The sequence below is a fragment of the Mauremys mutica genome, chromosome 9 (assembly GCF_020497125.1).
Source record: "Mauremys mutica isolate MM-2020 ecotype Southern chromosome 9, ASM2049712v1, whole genome shotgun sequence".
In the NCBI taxonomy this organism is placed as follows: Eukaryota; Metazoa; Chordata; order Testudines; family Geoemydidae; genus Mauremys; species Mauremys mutica.
In genome coordinates this window covers 36,007,361-36,028,390 of record NC_059080.1, presented here as the reverse complement: position 1 = coordinate 36,028,390, position 21,030 = coordinate 36,007,361, and the positions used below count along the sequence as shown (strand labels likewise).

General features: G+C 42.4%; 1 protein-coding gene across 3 annotated transcripts in view; it reads right to left on the bottom strand.

Annotated features, from left to right (window-relative positions):
* The window catches only part of DIAPH2 (diaphanous related formin 2), an 834,834-nt gene that overhangs the window by 435,214 nt on the left and 378,590 nt on the right, over nt 1-21,030 (bottom strand). For all 3 annotated transcript variants that reach the window (XM_045029932.1, XM_045029931.1, XM_045029930.1), the window contains one exon: nt 15,546-15,785. In XM_045029932.1, coding sequence (XP_044885867.1) covers nt 15,546-15,785 — 240 coding nt within the window. The remainder of the gene's footprint in view (nt 1-15,545; nt 15,786-21,030) is intronic.

Here is a 21,030-nt window from a genome sequence, read left to right as displayed (position 1 = left end):
CAATATTGATGATTTTTTTCCAATAAAATAAAGTGGTAAGACTAATGGAATATATGCAAAACATTTATGGAAGAACGTTCTGAGCACCTATCCTTCAGAAACCTGCAGATGGGATATAAGTTCAATTATGTAACTACTTCATGAAACTGAACAAGTCACAGAGTTTTATACCTGCATAGCTTCAGTGACAATAAACCTGATTTTTACTTGTCAACTTAAAGAAACCAAGCTCTTAATGTTTGTTTAGCAATCTGTATAAACCCTCCATCTAATTCAGTTGAACACACACCACAATTTACTACATATAGCACATGCCACAATTAAAAAAAAAAAAGACTCAAACTCTTAATCCCTACAAAATTGCTGCTGTTTCCAAAGTCACTTGTTCTTTTTCTAAGGCTATTAACTTCAGACTCTCTTAACATGTGTGAAGGCTTATCTAGTAAGTGATGGCTTGAATTACTGTCCAACCATTAAGACATTCATACCTTTTAAACATAGTCAACTTAATACGTTTTCTTGGTTCCTCCTGCTTTCTTACACCTCCCACTTGCTTTTGTATGTGTGTCCATTGCCTTTTGTCAGATCTGAAGACTGGCCCACTGGCAACATCTCTATGTTGGGGGGAAATATAGTATAAAAACTAGGTGGAATGGTCACACTGTTAGATTCTTTCTACATTCCATTCACAAAAAGCCAAAGTCTCGCCAGAAGAGAGCTCTTAGAGAATAATAATGAAATAAAAAATGTTTTCTAAGTTACTAATTATATACACTACATGTTCTTTATCTTGTCAGCTTTCCCATACTTTGAGAATCACAAAATCAGGCATAGATTAGACCATGAAAATGAATACACAAGACCACAGAATACTAAACCAGCTGGGTTAATTTGATCTCAAATTCTCTATGGAAACAGCCTTTGTGGTGAACCAAGTAAAGCTTACAGCTAGACCTATAAATCATATTTTCTTCTTTGTCTGTTCCAATGTTAAAATTATTTATTGCCATCTATGATATATGGGGACTCATCAAAATTTGTTCTTTTCTTGCAAACCAGAGACTCATCAATCCCTGTCAGCGGTTTTACCAAAAAAGGAAGGTTTCTTTAGATCTTTTTTTCTTGTTTAGGTCAATATATGTCTACATCTACTGTAATATTTATATAATGCAGAAACAGCCCATGTAACTATTTTTATTTTGGTATAATCCATAAACCAAAAAAAAAAAAAAAGAAAGAAATAAAATGCTCCTAAAGCACAGAAGCTATATTGCCGCCTTTCAAACAACAGGAACTAAAACAGAAGTCCAGTTAAACCAACAGTCAAAATTTATCCCTTAATATGAAAATAGGAATATCTGCAATTGTACTAAAAATAAACTCTCCCCAGTATAGTCCTCATAGTGACTAATAAAACAATTAATCAGTATGATGCAAACAAACTTAGTGGCACCAGTACCCTATTCAAAACTCTAATTCATTGCCCATCTCCCAGAAGGTGGATGCTTCCCTGTAGCTGCAACAAGGGATTTTGTCCCTTCCCACCTTCCCCTTCTCCATTCACTACACCGATAGCTCTTTATATGAAATAGCTCATTCATGTCAGTTTTTACACACACACACACACACACACACACACACACAAGCTTTGTTAGCAAACAGGCCTCAATCTCAGTATTTTATAGCTTTTTCCCACCAATCCAGAGTGCAAATTTTATTATTTGAAAGATAAATTCTTCAAAAGGAGTAAATCAAACTTACTGTGAGTATTGACTGGTATATCTTTCTTTCCTCAACATTTATTTTAATAATATGTGTGTGTGCGTGTGTGTGTGTGTGAGAGAGAGAGAGAGAGAGAGAGAAAAGCTAATAGCCAAAAGGCGATCAAATTAATAAAGCATTGTTCTGTTGAAAATATATTACACTATAAACTGAGATTTATAATTAAATCTTGATGTGTGATGCTATCATTTCTAAACAAAAGTAAATAGGCTCTGAGAAAACAAATGTAAAAAAAGTGTATTCATTTCTGTATTTTTTTTTATTTTAAAGCTGGTGAAACCTGTCAGTTCTCCAGCTTGCATTGCAAAAATAATAATAAAATAATAATAATAATAATGGAAGAAATATGTTTCTTATATTGGCTGTAAATTATCACAGCTTACTTCTAATCTAATGCTGCAACAGAGCTCATGCAAATTGCCACTTACCATTGCTGATCATCTGCCATTTTTTTTAAAAGGGTGTTTTAAAATAAATAACTACATGGAGCTGGTATTAACAAGTTAAAATCTTACTCATTATATAGTATGTGCACTCTACCCAACTGAAAAAAAGATTTAGTTTCCTCCAAAGAAACTCAGAAAGTGAAATATCATCAAGTTCCTTGTAAAGAGAAAGCAAAGATTCCCCTGGAATTCTCAAAGGAGGAAAGTACCAGTAGGCGCAAGGAATCCAAAAAAACATAGTGACATAAGATAGCTCACATATTTAAGTTGCTTTCTATGGAATTGCTGGCTTCTGTATACCTCTGGATGGCATGAACCAAAACTGAAGGCCACATAATACTGGTCAATAGAATAATTTGTGATTACTGATCATACATATTAGTTTACCTGTGTTGTGCTTGTCTATAACAATAAAAACAAGAAATATGGGGAAAAAACATAATCAGATAAAAGTAATAAATTCAAATGTAACATGAAAGGACAAGTGAGGTATTTCATTTGTGAAACACTCTTCTAATAGTACAGTGAATTATTTAATGCCTTAGGAATAATAAGAATCTATTAACTGGAATAGAACACATTTAAAATGAAGGTCAAGCATCACACACACTGAACAAATCAAATACATCCAACATGTACCTATTGTGCTTAGGAATTGTAGGGGTCTTGAGTTGTAATTAACTATATTTCAACATGAGACAAATATTGGCTGGTAACCTTAAAACGTGAACTTGCCTGAACTGTTGTAATAAGGTTGATAAACTAAATTTAACATTTAAAGCCAGGTATCATATTTAATGTGCTTTTACAAAAGAAAGTCACCAGCTGAAATTGTTCAATTTCTTAGATCACTTCAGAGTCGTTACAACAGAAATGCAAATGTATTATAAACAATGAAGTGGGAAAAAACAACTGGCCCCCAGGTTGCCAACATCAAAATGAAGATCAAGGACACATTGGGCCTGAAGACTAAAGTATCCTGTAAACTCTGAAGAAGACGCTCCAGAATATGTCTTGGATGCACCATGAGGGCAAAGCAGGATAGTTTGTGCCATTCACCACTATGGATAAAGAGTATTTCTGTTACAAACAAGCACCTGGAGAGAGAGACAGTGTGTAAAATCCACTAATATTGTATGTGTTTACAATTCCGCCATATCAACTGATCCAGTATCAGTGAAATTTAAGTACAAACTGAATATGAGACTTTCATTGTTATCCTACCAGAAACTGGATTCTTAGCAAACAAAGTGTAGCCATTATTACTGTTAATAACTTGCAATAAAACAGTTATCTAGGGAACAAAATAAAATTATGAAGTTAAAGGACTACAAAAGTTATTTCTCAAACATAAATATCTCATTTTTAAAAGGAAGTAAAATGAGACTTAGAGTTAATACTAAGAATCAAGTATCTGACGATTACTAAAGTACAGGTAACAAAAAAGTTTAAGTCAAAAAATATCTTAAGGAATCAAGAAGTTACTAAAAACAACACAATTCAACAATATTTTACAAGGAAAAATACTTTTTTGTCTGAATACTGTATGGTTTTTTTTTACCCAATTTAAATTAGGGAATGGCCAAGATGTAAAGCACTGAAAAAAGGGGTTTATAATGGAAATGGCACAATGACCCTTATTCTCTAGGATCACTATCTGTTGTTTCTATAACTAACAGACACCTACTGGGCACTCTATCATGGAAAACTCACCTTCACTTTCCATTAATTTTATTTCAGTTAAGCACATGCTGGTTTGGTGTATCACATGGTGAAAATGTACTGTTCTCAATTAATATTCTATGGTGAAAGTAATACTTATAGCTATCGATTCATTACACCTTTGGTATAATTAACATTTTTTGTTTAGCCATCTGTTGGGTTTTTATTCCAATGGCTGTGTATAGTAACTAGTTTATTTTTTGACATCACCTGATAACAAAGGATATTTGATATATTCTGCATCCACCACCAAAGTAAACATCTTATTGCAACTTAGATTATTACATAGAACAGTTTATTACTTTCTTTCCAGATCTACCAAAGAGAAAATTGGCATTAAAATAATTTAAATGGAAACAGCCGTCTTAAAAAACAAAGTTTAGTATGGAACAGTCCAACTAAAATAAGAAGCAATTAATGTCTCAGATATTGTAACTGGAATTTAGCTGCAACCATAATTAGCTATGCTTCACCAGTTATTTAATTCAGTAGAATACAATTTACAACATTACTCAACTTACATGTAGTATGTCAGCATCTGAGAGATTTATGCTGACAGCTATTCATAAACATATTACCTGAACTCTAAGAATTACCTTCCTATATCTACATTGTGCAGGAATACTATGCATACATAGTCTTCCTCACATATTACGGAAAAGTAGTTTCCTGCTTAAAGCATGAATTTCCCACTAGATGAAAATTCTACTGAAAAGTGAAAGCAGTATTTGATTTAAAAATCTTCAGTCTTCTCTTTCTCTTTAAAACTGCTATTACTACATGATAGTATTTCCCAGCAGATTGTTTTTATTTTATCTGAAGTTGGCAATATCTTTGTGCTGAATCCTTTGAGTCTACCTCTAGTGAAAGATGTCAGATCGGTGTTGTGTGGAGAAACTTTTATTTGAGAGGTAGATGACAGAAAGGCTATCACCAAAACATATGAAGTTGCTATAAAAGTCTTCTGTGAGATTAATGTTAACCCTTTTAATCTCTTTACAGATTATTTATTCCCTTTTATTAGAGTCGATTTACACAAATAAGCAAAGTAAAGTACAGGAGAAAAGATTTTCACTAAAAAGAATATATGGTAAAAGATGAACAACTTCATAATAAGACACACTGGATGTCTACATTAGCATAACACACAATAGAAAAATCAAGATGTATGCCAAATTTAAAAAAAAAAATAATCAAGTTTAAATTATTCCTGGTTTTTATTTAATTATTTTTGGGGGGGTCCAGAACTGAAAGCACTTTTAACTTTAAAACAATCTGATAAAGTCATACTTTGGGATTATCCAGACTTTGGGCAAATAAACAGTTCTCAAGACTTGAGGTTGCTTCTTTATATTGATATTCCCAGTTTGCACTGTTAGTAGTACTGTAAGTCATTAGAACAAGAACATAGGGTTACCATATTTGAACATTCAAAAAATAGGACACTCCACCGAGGGCGGGGGGGAGAGGGAGATTTACACCAGTATCTACCAACTTGCGTAGTATTAATGTATTATACTGTTATATATGCTGGGCGCTACATGTTGTCTATATTGAGTATATATAAGAAAAAGTGATATGGCCTCAAAAGTGAAGTTTAATTATTTAAAGTTTACTGTACTTCTTTATATGTAGTGAGCCCTTTCCTTTCACCATTTCTTCAGTTTTCTTTCGCCTCATGTGCCCACACATACTTCTCTGTAGATAGCATTTTTCTCAGCAGTGGTTGATTGCTCTTTAAGAAGGCATGAAAGTCTTTACAAGAAGTTTGTCTGAAGTTGTACTGTATAAGTAGAATTTCTTTCAGAGACTCAACATTCAAGTTGTTCCTTTCCTTTGTCCACTGGCTTTGCATCAGTGAAAAAAATTTGCTCTACATTTGCATTGGGAGAAGGAATAGCAAAGAAGGACTGTGCAATCTTTACCAGTTCTCCCCTAACCGGCCCTTCGTACAATTTCGGAAACCCAATGCGGCCCTCAGGCCAAAATGTTTGCCCACCCCTGTTCTAGACTCAAACCCAGGGTGCCAGGAAGCTCATCAGCAGACAACAGCTTCAGCTACTCAGTTTGGACCCAGCTCAGAACTCACTTCGGCCCAGACCTCAGGGTTCAGGGATATTCAGGTCACCCACAAGGTCTGATTCTGAAGTCACAGCCAAAGTTTGCCCTGAGAGGTTAGGTCTGATTTTGTCCCATCTCTAATTGATTGAGACAAACTAAGTCTCTGGGGTGAAGTTGAGCCCAATGTGTGCAGCTGAAGGATTCACGGCTCCAACTCAGAACCAGATGAAGTTCTGAGATTTCTATGGCACTTTCCCTTTGGGCTCATTCATGGGGGAGCGGAAGGGGGAAATCAAATAGATCACAACCTAAAAAAGCAGCCTGACAAAACGTTGCAACACAAAAGCTGTTGGCTCATCCTACCCCATCTGTGTCTGATTTTCTTTGACTGGTTGCTGGTTTGATTTTGCAAATGCTCACGTCAAGGATCTCTTTCCCCTTCATCCTCCTGGACTCTCCTTGCACCCATACACCTCCCAAACCAGGCCCCATTGACCACAACCAGCCCAGGGGCAAACAGGCACAGGTCCCCATCCACATCCCACTCAGCTAAGGGTCAAATTCAGCCCCCGCTGCCTGGCTTACATGGGAAAGTGAACCGCTGGGCCAGAGGAATCGGCTGCTGCTCTGCGCAAGTCTCTGTAATAACAGGATGCAAGGAAATAATAATAAAAAGAACCACCAGAAAATATCAGCTGTCAGCAGCCTGGGTCCCAGCCAGCGTGTTTGCTAGGAGAGATCAGAAACGCTTAACATGGCTGCCTGCCTTGGTTTCATCCCCCCTGTGTTCACCTAGGCTGCCCGAGCAGTTCCAGGGCCCAAAAATGGAAAAACTGTACCTGCAAGAGACACAAGAGACCTGCAGCCTGCTAGCCCTGTAGAGTTGCACCCTGGCTTGCCAGGCAGTAACGTCTCGGCTACACTAAGCCCCAAGCAAATCAGCAGCTTCCTCACCCAGCTGCATGGTCCATCCACAGTCAACTCTCCCATCTCCCACTGACAGGGGAGGTTGTTTAGGACTGGCTCTGGACAATGTCCAGCCAGGCTGAAGTTGCAGCTTACATGGGAAATGGTTCTTCCTTTCAGTGCAAGGAGTTGCAGAGACCAAAGTTCAAATCAGCAAAGTTAAGCAGAACTCATTGCTAGCTGGCTTCAGCTGCAAAGCACTGTGCAGACACAGGCCTTAATTTATCCCCCGGTCCTGGCAGCTTCTGCCCCGGGGGACCCAGAAGTGGAGCCCCCCAGGGATGGAAAGTCCAGCTGGGGATTGGGGCAGTAATAGACAAGATGCTTGCAACCTTAGCAGCCGCACAGTGGAAGGGGCTGATCAAAGAGGACGTACTTATGCTCCCAGTCGCTGCAGCAGCTGGGGCAGCCTTGGCTCGGGGCCTTTCCCAGCTCCAGCAAGGGATTGGGGCAGCCCAGGCTGGGGACTTCCATCCTTCCTCCCCTGCTCCAGGTGGGGCTCAGGAATTTCACACCCTTCTCCTCAACGGCCAAGGCCGCCCAGGCTCCAAACAAGCTGGGGACTGACTATCTTCCACCCCAGCCGAGGCAGTCCAGGATTGGGACTTCTGCCCTGCAGCCCTGTCCTCCTGCTGCCCCAATCTCATACCACGGCTCCCCGGGCTTCCTCCTCCAGCGTCTCCTGGGGGCTTCTGCTCCTGCCAGCTGCAGCCAGGGCAGCGTGGGCTCAGGAATTCCAGCCTCCCTCCCACTCCAAACGGCCACGGCTGCCCAGAGACTCTAGACTTCTGCTCCATGCTGCCGCCCGGGCTTGGAGGTTCTGCATCTTCTTGGAGGTTTTGCCCACCCGGCAAAATCCCGGACATTTTGAGCTATTTAAAAATTCCTCCCAGACGGCAATTTAAGATCTAAAAAGTTGGACATGTCCGGGAAAATATGGACATATGGTAACACTAAAGAACACCTACAGGAAGAATGCCCATCATCCCTGTTAAATATTAACTAAAGGCCCTCTCCTTACCATAAAGCAGCCTCCATAGTTGCATGCACACTGAAGCCCTGCAGGCCCCTTTGCCTGTGCAGTCATGAAGGCTGCCTGCCCTCTGTTTCAAGAAAGTACTTCACCCTTTGCATCAACTCTGGTTTAAATATTATGAGTTTGCTTAAGAACGAACTTGAACCTATCATCCTAAAACAAGGGCAAGATGAAAGAGAAAATCTTCCTTGATTAAAATATTTCCCTGCCTAATTGACTGTCAAAGGGGCAGCATTGATCAAAGGCATCACTGGGGGTGACAGTTCCATTACAGCAATAGGATAAAAACACCTACATCAAATCCTTCCCCACATTGTTCTCCCCAAAAAGCTCCAGAGTCACCAGTTTGACAACCATGATGGTGGCAAACAATAAGGTGGTAAGAAAAGCAATTTACTTTTACACACACACACACACACACACACTTACACTTTGATTGTTGACTTCTAATCTGATTAATCAAAGGTTGGTCAAAATTAGTTTCTCTTATCCTCTCATGAGGGTCACCACAAGCGTGGGACACACCCTCAAAAACAGCAGCTCCCTGAGGGAGTGGGGGAGGCAAAGGCTCACAAGCCCAGACAGACAGCAGTTGGCTTGGTAGATGGCAACCTTAGTTGCATGAGCACCACACTTCTTAAACCACTCTGCATCTCCCTGGCATGAAAAAGTTTTATTCCTTTTCTTCTGCATCATGCCAACCTCTCCTTTTAATAAGAGCCACAATGTGTTGGCTGTCATGTCCTGGGGTATACATAGTTTCTGCTACATCTCTCCCCAAAATCAATTACAGGATTTTCATCTATGTAAGCAAAATGCCATACATTCTAATGCATATTAAAGCGTTCAACTGCTGCAACCAAAGCATGCAACAGCTAGCATGGCTTCATGCACAAGCCAACTGTCATCCAAGGACTGCAGAGAAAATCAAACAAATTTAATTGGTTAAAAGTAGTGTGTGTGTGTGTGTGTGTGTGTGTGTGTGTGTGTGTGTGTGGTGGAAGCAGAACTGCACAAAAGGGGAGGGGGGGAAATCAGCACAGTGCTAAGGAAACTAGGTGTGGAACACTTGGTAACAGTAACGGGAGTTGTGTGCCCAATTCCCCATGTTCCAAATGTATTGCAATGTATATTATGGACTTAGTTAAACCAGGTTAATCCGTACTTCATTCATTTGCATGTCTGTGCATATACAAGATTTAAGTGGTAACCAGTTTTAAAACATGTATTTATCAGTGATTTCATAAATCCACATAAAACTAGATCTTGCAAAGTGATTCAGATTAACAATGTCTTGCATGTACTTACTATGTAAATAACCAAATTCAATTATATTAAGATTATAGCTTTTGAAGGTTTCTTTGTGCCTTCAGTTTTGCAGTCACACAATCTTAGTTAAATATAGGATGGTTACAGATTGAAGCATAAGGATCCCATCTGTAATCATAAACATATTTTTCAGTACACTCAAAGGCCTGGTCTACACTAGGACTTTAATTCGAATTTATCAGCGTTAATTCGAACTAACCGCTCAACCGTCCACACCAGGAAGCCATTTAATTCGAACTAGAGGGCTCTTTAGTTCGAATTTGGTACTCCACCCCGGCAGGTGGAGTAACGCTAAATTCGACATGGCTAGCTCGAATTAGGCTAGGTGTGGATGCTAATCGAACTTAGCAGCTCCGGGAGCTATCCCACAGTGCACCACTCTGTTGACCCTCTGGACAGCAGTCCGAGCTTGGATTCTCTGGCCAGCCACACAGGAAATGACCCGCGAAAATTTGAATTCATTTTCCTGTCTGGGCGGTTTGAATCTGACGTTCTGGTTGCACATCGGGGCGAGCTCCGCAGCACCTGCAACGATGCAGAGCTCTCCAGCAGAGGAGTCCGGGCAATCCCAGAATAGAAAGAGGTCCCCAGCATGGAGTGACCGGGAAGTCCTGGATCTGATCGCTGTGTGGGGCGAGGAGTCTGTGCTCTCGGAGCTGCGCTCCAACAAGCGGAACGCGAAGACCTTCGAGAAGGTCTCTAAAGCCATGAAAGAGAAAGGATACAGCCGGGATGCGATGCAGTGCCGCGTGAAAGTGAAGGACCTGAGGCAAGGGTATCAAAAAGTCAGAGCGGCAAACGGACGCTCCGGAGCCCAGCCCCAGACATGCCGCTTCTACGAGGCACTGCATGCCATTCTCGGTGGGTCTGCCACCACTGCCCCACCAGTGACCGTGGACTCTGAGGATGGCATAGTGTACCTGGACAGTTCCTCGGCGATGTTCGCCGATGGGGAAGATGAGGAAGGGTCTGTGGAGGACGGCGCAGGCGACATCGAACCCACTCCCGCTTTCCCTGACAGCCAGGATCTCTTCATCACCCTCACAGAGATCCCCTACAAACCGTCCCCGCCCGTTAACCCGGACTCGGAATCAGGGGAAGGATCAGGCGGTAAGTGCTACAAACAGGGAAACATTTATTTTTTTAAGAAACAGGGATATATATAAAAAATAGAAATACTATATAAAAAATAGAAAAAATAGAAATACTATACAAAAATTATACTATACTATACAAAAATTTTTAAATATGAAACTATACAAACAGCAGGTCTAGACATATAGGAGCTATACAAACAGCAGGTCTACACATACAGGAATGGAGCAATAGTCCTCTGGGGACAGTTCAAAAAAGCTCTCAGAGAGCAGCTGGAAAAGCCTCAGCAGGAGGTTCCTTGGTAGAGGTGCCTTGTTGGGTGCTCCGTTGAAGCACACTCTTCCGCGCCAGGCCATCCTCAGGTAAAGGGGGACCATCGCCTCGACGAGCATGGCAGCGTATGGTCCTGGTCTGTGCAGGGCTTCTGTTAGCATCCGCTCTCTCTCAGTCCGCCTGACACGCCTCAGGGTGATGTCGTTGTGGAAGTGCTGCATCTAATTAGTGGAATTAGTGTACTGTTACTATTGTGAATGGTAGACTTTTACTTTGCATAAGAATGGCCCTCGCTTAACAGACTTTTACTTTGCATAAGAATGACCCTCGCTTAACAGCCACGTGTTGGAGGCCACAGAGGAAAAGCATACAGTGATCTTTCCCGTGCACTGGCGGGAGGGGCCGCAAAACGGTCATCTTTTCTGCTTTGCACATTGCCTCCAGCAGGAGAGCACAGCTAAGCACTAACTGATAAGCACTCTGTACTGTAAGGCTTACCAGGACTTTGTGCAAGAGGGATGCAGCTGTCTTTCCTCGCTTGTGCGCTATCCAGTGCAATGGCGCCGCCAATGAGAGCGTATTCCGAAATCTCGGACTAGTTCTGAGATCTCATGAGACTTGGTTCCCTCTTTGGTCTTCTTAACTGAAACTGACTAGACTGTGTTTACTGTTGGCAAACATGTATTTGTTCAAGGAAATCACCTACTTTTTCGCATCACACAGCTTCGGCTCCTTCCCGGACTGCCCCGGCATCCCCCTCGCAGAGGCTGGCTCAGATTAGACGCCGAAAGAAAAAGACTAGGGACGACATGTTCCAGGAACTGATGGCCAGCTCCAGAGCGGAGGCGGCAGAGCAGAGACAGTGGAGGGAGAGCCTGTGTCAACGGGAGGATAGGTGGCGGCAGGAAGACCAGCAGGCGACTCAAACGCTGCTTGGTCTAATGAGGGAGCAAACGGACACGCTCCGGCGCCTTGTAGATGTTCTGCAAGACCGCAGGCAGGAGGAGAGAGCCCCCCTGCAGTGCATCTGCAACCGCCCTCCAACGCCAGGAAGTCCTGTCCCCCCCTCACCCAAAGTTACAAGAAGGAGGGGCGGTAGGGGCCGTGAGAACTGTCCCTGCACCGCAGCACACCGATAATGTTCGAGACAACTCTCGCGCTGTAAATTTGTACAAGCTCTTTCCTTACAGCATCAACCAGTCCCAACTCCAAGTTCAAACCCCCCACTGTGTACTACATTACTAAAAGCGGTTTGGTGTTACTGACTGTTTCCGTCACGTTTCTGGTGTCAGAAGACTTTCTGTTGTTGTGTGTGGGGGGGGGGGGAATTGTAATTTCAGTGCATAGCCCACAGTGCCATGCTACAGACTTGGGTGCAGGGTCAACTGCAGGGCACACACAGACTGCAGTCACTAGGCACCAGGGACAGTCTGTGTGGTGTATGCTGCCCCGGGTCTTTCCTTGATGTGTATGCTTGTGCAGGGTCCTGGTGCCTGCCGTCCCCGAATGTAAAGGCAGGCTTCCCTTCACATGCACTTGGACCGTAGTCACGATCCTCCCCGGTGCCCTGAGCCCCAAAAAGAGACCTCATCCAGGGGCAGATACTCACCCTTCCCCCACACCCCTCACCCCTTCCAACGCCCAAACCCACAGCCGTCATGTTAACCCCTATCCAAAGACGGCACCCCTCGCCCCTTCCTGCAAACCCACCCATCAGTGCACACCTTACCCAGCACAGAATGCTTCCATGTTTCAACCAGGAAACAGAAATGCAAAGTCAACTAAAGATTTATTATTCATTACTAAAACATGTCCTTAGTTTTAAAACGTCCTTCGGAAGTGGGGGAAACTTGGTTTATGATCAGGCTCTCTTAAAATCAAGTGGACAGTCACAGGTTACCCTGCTCTACGAGGAAACTCGCTTTCAAAGCCTCCCTGATGCATATCGCTTCCCGCTGGGATATTCTCTCAGCACGGGTGTCTGGCTGATCGTAAACAGCAGCCAGGCGATTTGCCTCAACCTCCCAAGCGGCCAAAAAGGTCTCGCCCTTGCTCTCACAGAGATTGTGGAGCACACAGCAAGCAGCAATAACTACGGGGATATTCTTTTCGCTGATGTCCGAGCGAGTGAGTAAGCTCCGCCATCTCCCCTTGAGACGTCCGAAAGCACACTCCACCACCATTCTGCACTTGCTCAGCCGGTAGTTGAAGAGTTCCTTCTCTCTGTCCAGGGCGCCTGTATAGGGCTTCATGAGCCAGGGCATTAGCGGGTAGGCTGGGTCCCCGAGGATCACTGTAGGCATCTGCACATCCCCAACCGTTATTTTGTGGTCCGGGAAGAAAGTTCCTGCCTGGAGGCGTCTAAAGAGACCAGAGCTCCTGAACACACGCGCGTCATGAACCTTGCCCGCCCACCCAACGTTGATGTTGGTAAAACGTCCCCTATGGTCCACCAGTCCTTGCAGCACCATGGAAAAGTAGCCCTTTCGGTTAATGTACTCGCTGGCCTGGTGGGCTGGTGCCAGGATAGGGATGTGAGTCCCATCTATAGCCCCACCGCAGTTTGGGAATCCCATCGCGGCGAAGCCATCTATGATGACCTGAACGTTTCCCAGGTTCACTACCTTTGAGAGTAGTTGCTCAACGATTGCGTGGGCTACTTGAATCACAGCAACCCCCACGGTAGATTTGCCCACGCCAAAGTGGTTCGCTACTGACCGGTAGCTGTCTGGCGTGGCAAGTTTCCAGAGGGCTATGGCCACTCGCTTCTGCACAGTCAGGGCTGCTCGCATCCGGGTGTCCTGGCGCTTCAGGGCAGGGGACAGCAAGTCACAGAGTTCAAGGAAAGTGCCCTTACGCATCCTGAAGTTTCGCAGCCACTGTGATTCGTCCCAGACCTGCAGCACTATGCGGTCCCACCAGTCCGTGCTTGTTTCCCGGGCCCAGAATCGCCGTTCCACACCATGAACTTGACCCATTGCCACCATGATCTCCACGGCGCAGCGTACCCTGCTTTGTGAGAGGCCTGCGCCACTCTCCTCACCGCGCTGCCGGAGCCTCCTCGCCCGATTTCTCATCAGCTGGCTGTGGAAGAGGTGGACGATAAGGTGCGAGGAGTTGACAACGGCTATAAGTGCAGCGATGATCACAGCGGGCTCCATGCTTGCAGTGCTGTGGCGTCCGCGCTGTAACTGACCAGAGAAGGGCGCGATCAGATTTCCCGCCGGCGCTTTCAGTGAGGGAGGGCTGTTGTGAGTGACGGTTGAATGATGACAGTTACCCAAAACCACCCTCGACACATTTTTTCACCCAGCAGGCATTGCGAGCTCTACCCAGCATTCCAATGGGCAGCGGGGACTGCGGGAACTCTGGGATAGCTTCCCACAGTGCACCGCTTCCAAAGTCGACGCTGGCCCCGTGAATGTGGACTCAGAAGTTCGAATTTGTGTATTTAGTATGGATACACAAATTCGACTTCATAAGGTCGAATCCACAAATTCGACTTAAGTAGATTCGAAATAGTCCTGTAGTGTAGACAGTCAGAAGACTGATCTAAGTTCACTTTTTGTACTGGAGCTATTTAATATTTCTGCTGACTTTTCTCTAAAACAGAGTCAGAGTTTAAAGGCAGAAGGGACCACCTAGATCATCTAGCACTGTGGTTCTCCACCTTTCCAGACTACTGTACCCCATTCAGGAATCTGATTTGTTTTGTGTACCCCAAATTTTACCTCACTGTGTACCCCAAATTTCACCTTACTTTGTATTTGCTTACAAAATCAGACATAAAAATGCACAAGTGTCACAGCAAACTCTTACTGAAAAATTCCTTACTTTCTCATTTTTACCATAGAATTATAAAATTAATCAATTGGAATATAAATATTGTACTTACATTTCAGTGTGATACTTGAGCCTGTTTATCGCTTGTGAGCGTTGTCTGAAGCCCAAGCCCCAGGCGACACGTAACTTAGCTTTGCAAAGCCCCCAGCGGCATGGAACCCCGGGCAATTGCCCTGCTTGCCACTAATGCTGGCCCTCCACTTGTGATTCCCCTAAAGCTGTCCCGTATCACCCTGCTCCTCCCCCCCCTCCGCCCCCGGGCTGCAACCACTAGGTTGAGAAACAATTATCTAGATGACTTGAGTATCCCCTGGAAGACCTCTGCGTACCCCCAGGTGTACGCATACCCCTGGCCTGACCTCCAAGGTATCACAGGTCAGCAATATCACCCAGCACTGGCACACTAAACCCAACAACTGAAATTGAACAAAGTATTAGGAATTATTTTGGGAAAATTATATGACCTATATTACACAGTCCTTTCTGGCCTTGAAATCTATGACTAGCAGGGAATTGGTTACATGTGATATACCAAGATGATAACAGCAATGCTTTTATTCCTCCCACAGCTATAGGCCTTTGTAGATAACATTCTGGCTGTGATCTCTGAGTCCAACCAACTGTACAATGCATTTGTTTTACCTAAATCTTTGGGGCACCCGGGGCTTGTCAGAAACCTCTAGTAAGTATCGGAGAAGATTTAACTCTGTTCAAATGTATATAATTTTGTAACATCGCCCAAGTAGTGGTTACACTGACTAAAGATCACCAGGAGACAGGAGATCTCCAGCAATGTCCCTTCCTTCAGCCTTTGGGCACACGGACCCCTTATCATAAATGGGGTAATATTGAGTCGGATACATTGATTGAGTACCAGCTGGGGAGTCTCACATGGTGGTGCACTCTCAGTTTGTTTAGAGCAGCATTGCACAGAATCCAGCCCCAACTCTGCAATTATAAAATAATAAAAGTTGTTATAAGTTTAACCTTACCTTGCAAAGAAAGCTGATGTTAAACCCCAGCGATTGGGCATTTCTTGAGCCTGAATTCATATAGTTTCCAACCAACAACACTAGCTCTAACAACCTATTAAAGCTCTCACTCTTCTTCAGCTCCTCACAGGCTAGAGTTACTGCCATCATGCCAGGTCTGATGTTGTTTACGTGTTCTTCAAACATAAGCTTGAAGAGGATGCCATTGAGGCGAGGCCGTAACATTTTCACTGAGCTCATCTGCAAGATCAAGAATGCTAAGTGAGAATACAGACAAACAGAATGAAAAGCTTTTTATGCAGTGTATCTCAATTTTATAAACAATATTGTCTCTTTCCAACATGAAGTCATACAGTACAATATGCATTGTTTCAAGTAATGCATATCTCCAAATATAAGAGCTTTTCTCAGAACAATGTCAATTTCAATTTAATCAATTGCAACAACCTATTTAATATTAATAAAACATTTTCTAGAGTTCCAGTTTTATTTAGGTAAATTGCAAAAATCACTGGCAACCAACATTGTATACTCTGCCAAGGTGAAGTAGATGAAAACCAGCTACATGGAATGCTAAGAACTACAGATTAAATAAGACTCACGCTGTCACTAACATTCTGTCATTGACATCACAGTTCCAAAGAAATTACCTATTATAGTGCTTAACATTCTAAAACTACCTCTTACTTTTGCACTTCTTATATTTTAAAATAACACTAGGAAATTATCTTACATTTTATAACATAGATGAAATATTTTATATACAAAGTTTCAAATCCCTTTTAAAATGTCCATGTTAAGTAATTATGTAAGTAATAAAGTAAGTAAAAAGTAATAATGAAGTCATATGAGCACACTTTTGCGTACTGCATATATTTTAAAGCACTGCATATAGATTTCTCCTCAACAGTGCTTCTTGTGTTAATTATCAGGTTTGGTTTTACACTGTATATTTCCAATACAATTTATATAGTGCTCATTAGTTCTATCCCCTGTGATAAAAATAACTCCAACACTGTACATATTAACCAGCATTTAGCCACTTAAACACAATGTGAAACAAACACTCAGAAGGAGTCTGCAGCTAGTAAACTCCCATTAGATTCAGATAATTTTGCATGCCAATTGAACATAAATATTGATATACTTCATCAGACCAGTGGTTATCTTAATAAAGTATCCTGTCCTTGACCTCAATACCAAATGCTTCAGAAAAAATATTCAAGAATCACCCATCAATGCAATATGCAATAATGTGCAATAAGAAAAGTTCTTGCTAACCTCCCAACATTCACATGTTGGCTTATGCCGAGAAGCATAACTCTTCTAAAAAGCTACATTTAAAAAAAAAAAACATCCTCACTATAACTACTCTGGATATTTTTGTAAGCTGCATAAATGTCCAAAACTTTTTTTTTTTTTAAATCCTGTAAACTTTTGGCCTCACTCTTGGGGCAATGAATTGCACATGTTAATGTAAAATTCCCTTAACATTTTTTAAATTAATATTTGGTTGGGTAATTTTCCTCTTCAGATGAAAATTAATTTCTCCCTCTTTCTTCCTGCAGCAATAATGTGACTGATAACTGAACAAGAAGTTCTGCAAAATGTTCATCAACCTCCATAAGTCTCTACTGAAACTATCTGCTCTGGTCAGCCAGGCAGAGTCATATATTCTTGTCCTACCTAGACTAAATCTCAAACGTTTAAAATGTATACCAACAGAGGTTTAAAAAGTAAATTAATCATGTAGGGAGATGAACAGTGATGGAACAGCAGCTCACTTGTACGTGCTTTTTGTATTAGATGAAGGAGAGCTTTATCCATCACATTCACAGGTGTGTGTGTTTTTTTTCCTGATAGCATTTCTCAGTTGCACACACTGGCCTTCTCCCTGGAGCCAAGATCTGTGATCTTGTGCTACATGTGAGGTGTTTTTTGTTTGTTTGTGGTTTTTGTTTGTTTTTTTTAATAAACTGAGATCTAAAATGGATTACTTGTCATTTCCCCCTAACAACTGTAGGCAATACTACCTTGAGTTGTGGTCTTAATAGTTGTTACTAACTAGGCATGACGATTTGGCACCTCACTGATATTATTGAAGAGTGACTACCAAGAATAATCCCCCCCCACAAAAAAAATCAAATAGGTGGTACTTTTCTTGCTGGGATCTTTCAAACTTACCCCACCACAAAATGCTCCAGAAAGAATTATATAACCAGTGTATCACAGCAAATGATGATGAAAATTAGCAGAGGAGGGGGCGGAGCTTTCTGCTTGAGTCTATGATGAAATATATAACTCCCTGTGAACTAGCCTCAGATTATGTTGCCTACTCTCCTGAGGAGATAGTTACACAAAAATCTGTACTTTGAGACTCTTGAATCAAGAGCTAAGATTTGTGCAAAAAGGACTTCAGAAAAATATCCAGCCAGGACACAGACTAGCTCCATTCTTTCTATTCTCCTAACTACTTGGATACAAGTGGTACGCAATTAAACATTGGTATTTCAATCTGTTGTCCTTTTGATACACTTCTTTTAAAAAAAAACAGTTAACTAAAATACCATCATCTTTGCACTTTGGCTATTTCTCAATAACTAGAGTTTTTCATTTTGCAAAGCAATCATTCATAATACCTCCAAACACTGAAGCTAGTCAGGAAGGAATCAGTCATGCACTACACCGTCAGGAATATACTCATTAGTGATTCAATAACTTAGTCCCCGCTGATCAATTTTGCTAGATTTATGGCTCACTGCCAAAAAAGGTCCTTGTCTTTCTTATTCATCACAAATAATGTAACACTTTCTCTTACCTTCCAAATGGAGTACTAAAACATGAGAGTAAATTCTAATGATTAAAATAGCAAAATGCATAAAAATGTTGTTTTAAATAACATTATTGACTGAGAGAATTACAGCAAATCTTTTTAGAGGTATCTTAATATGTGAGACATATAAGAGCACTGGTGCCCAAACTTTTCAGGGTCGTGCCCCCCTTACGCCCATCTGTGCCCCCTTCCCCACCTCCTCCCCAGAGCCAGGGCCAGGAGCAGGATCGTGCCTGAGGGGGGACATGGCCGGGAATAAGGGGGCTGAGGCTGGGGCTGCAGCTGGGGGTGGGACCATGGTCAGAGGCGGGGGCAGAGGTGCAGCTGGGCTGAGGTGGGGGCCAACAGCCAGGTGCAGCTCCACTCTCAGCTTTACCCTCAGCCTCGGCCCTAGGGCGGGAACAGAGCTGCGGCCAGCAGGAGAGGCTGGGGGCTGGCACATGGCCAGGAGCGGAGCCACAATGAGGCTGAGGACGGGGCCAAGTGCAGGGTCAGGAGCCAGAGATGCGACTTGGGACGGGACCGGAACAGAAGCTGGGGGCAGGGAGGGTCTGGGTGGCACTCCATCCCCGCCCCCAATGGGACTGGCCCAAGAACCCCCGATGCATCTCCACACCCTCTAGAGGGGAGCACCCTAGTTTGGGGACCTCTGTATTAGAGACATTTATATGTAACATTTTACATTTACATGTGGAATTAATTGTCAAAAAATTGAGGCCAAGAGCTTTTTGGACATTTATATGTCTAACAAGAATATCCAGAGTAGTAATAGTAAGAATTTAAAAAAAAAAAGTTTTTAGAAGATTTATGTTTCTGAGTGTAATCCAACATGCATCTGCTTAGAGGTTACCAAGAACTTTAGGTCATTTACAACTGGCCGAATTTAATACATACGTTATAATTCATAACCTTAAATACTCTGTGACATTGTAACACCAACAGACCCCAATCGTCAACCGGCGGGACTGAACCCGGGATTGCTGGAGCTTAGAGCATAAGCCTCTACCACATGAGCTAAATGCCAACTAGCTGTTACCTAAGCCTGTAGAGCAGGTTCATTAATTGCTCTCTAAGTGGTCTTGATGTCACTAAATGGGACAGAACACCACACCCAGAAGGTGTATGGGTTACAATATCACTACCACTAATATATGTTAGTTATAGTAGGATCCAAATCCTTTCTGTGGAATAGTCCATAGAAAAAGTTGTCGTCCTTGTAAAACTCAAAATTTAAACCTGTGACGTTTCCACTACATTCTTTCACCCGAAAGGAAGGTTTTGTTGCTGCTTAAAGTGGATATGGAAAGCCTGGCTCTTGGGGAATCAACACAAAAAGCCTCTAAGCTATTTCTCCCACTCTCTCTTACACCTATGTGATACCTCTGAAAATACCTAACCCAGACTTACCTCAGATCCTGATGAGTCACCCCTAAGCTACCTGGAAGCCTGAGTCTGTTGACACAGATACAACATAATATAATAATAGGAGATATACCTATCTCCTAGGACTGGAAAGAACCTTGAAAGGTCATTGAGTCCAGCCCCCTACCTTCACTAGCAGGATCAAATACTGAATTTTGCCCCAGATCCCTAAGTGGCCCGCTCAAGGATTGAACTCACAACCCTGGATTTGGCAGGCCAACGCTCAAACCACTGAGCTATCCCTCCCCCCTTAACAATACTGCAGAAGGCTGATGAGCTATCCTTAAGACAGAAAGCTTGATGAATCATTGGAAGGAATTACCAACAGGTCTTGTGATGAGCCCCATACCATTCAACTGAACTCCAGCTAATCCACAGGCAAGGACCCACCCATATGACCCAGAGGTATATAGGTGCCTAAGAGAAGCAGTCTCTCCAGACTGCTTAATATCACTAGCTGGCCACAAACATTTCCACTGCCAGTAGATTCAACAGACTGGCAGCCTGCGCCAGTTCCTGTCTTAGATGGTGGCCCAGAGACTCTGATACCATTTTCAATGGCCCACTAAGAAGCTGTGCTTTCATTAACTTCTTTCTGAATGGCTGCATGGCATTCCTACACATAGGTTGGTAGCAGCTGTGGAGAGAGTTGTTCCTCGAACAAACAACATTAATTTCCACCTAAAAGTCTGCTTAGATTGCTTGAGGAATATGATGGGGACAAACAATAAGTAGATACAAACATGAATTACAAGAGCAAGAGTCAGCATCAGCTATAGTAGTGTAGTATCCGTCATACACAGAAAGAAGTGGGCAAAGGTATGCTAGGGCCATATGTTTAAGTTTGGTAAAATGCACAAGGATCAAACTCCCTTCCTGTACAAGGAAATGCAAAGTCCAAAATGTTAAGATGAAATTTGGATGGGACACCTAATAAAAAGAGCCATGGGAGAAAAGCAAAGAAATAGGTGTAGTTGCACAGATATAGACATATAATAGGCACACATTCTTAAAGAAATTATGTTCATGAGATAAAATTGGAAACACTCCATAGTGGACACGTCTAGTCAGTTTATGAGACCAAAGTGTTTTTTTTTTGTTTGTTTGTTTTCTGTTTCTAATAAACAATTGCAAAAATAATATAATTAAAAGTCAGCCTTTTTAATTTAAGATCATTATGCTGAAGTTCTAAACATCCTTTTTACTTTGAAATAGTTTATTTTAAATCTT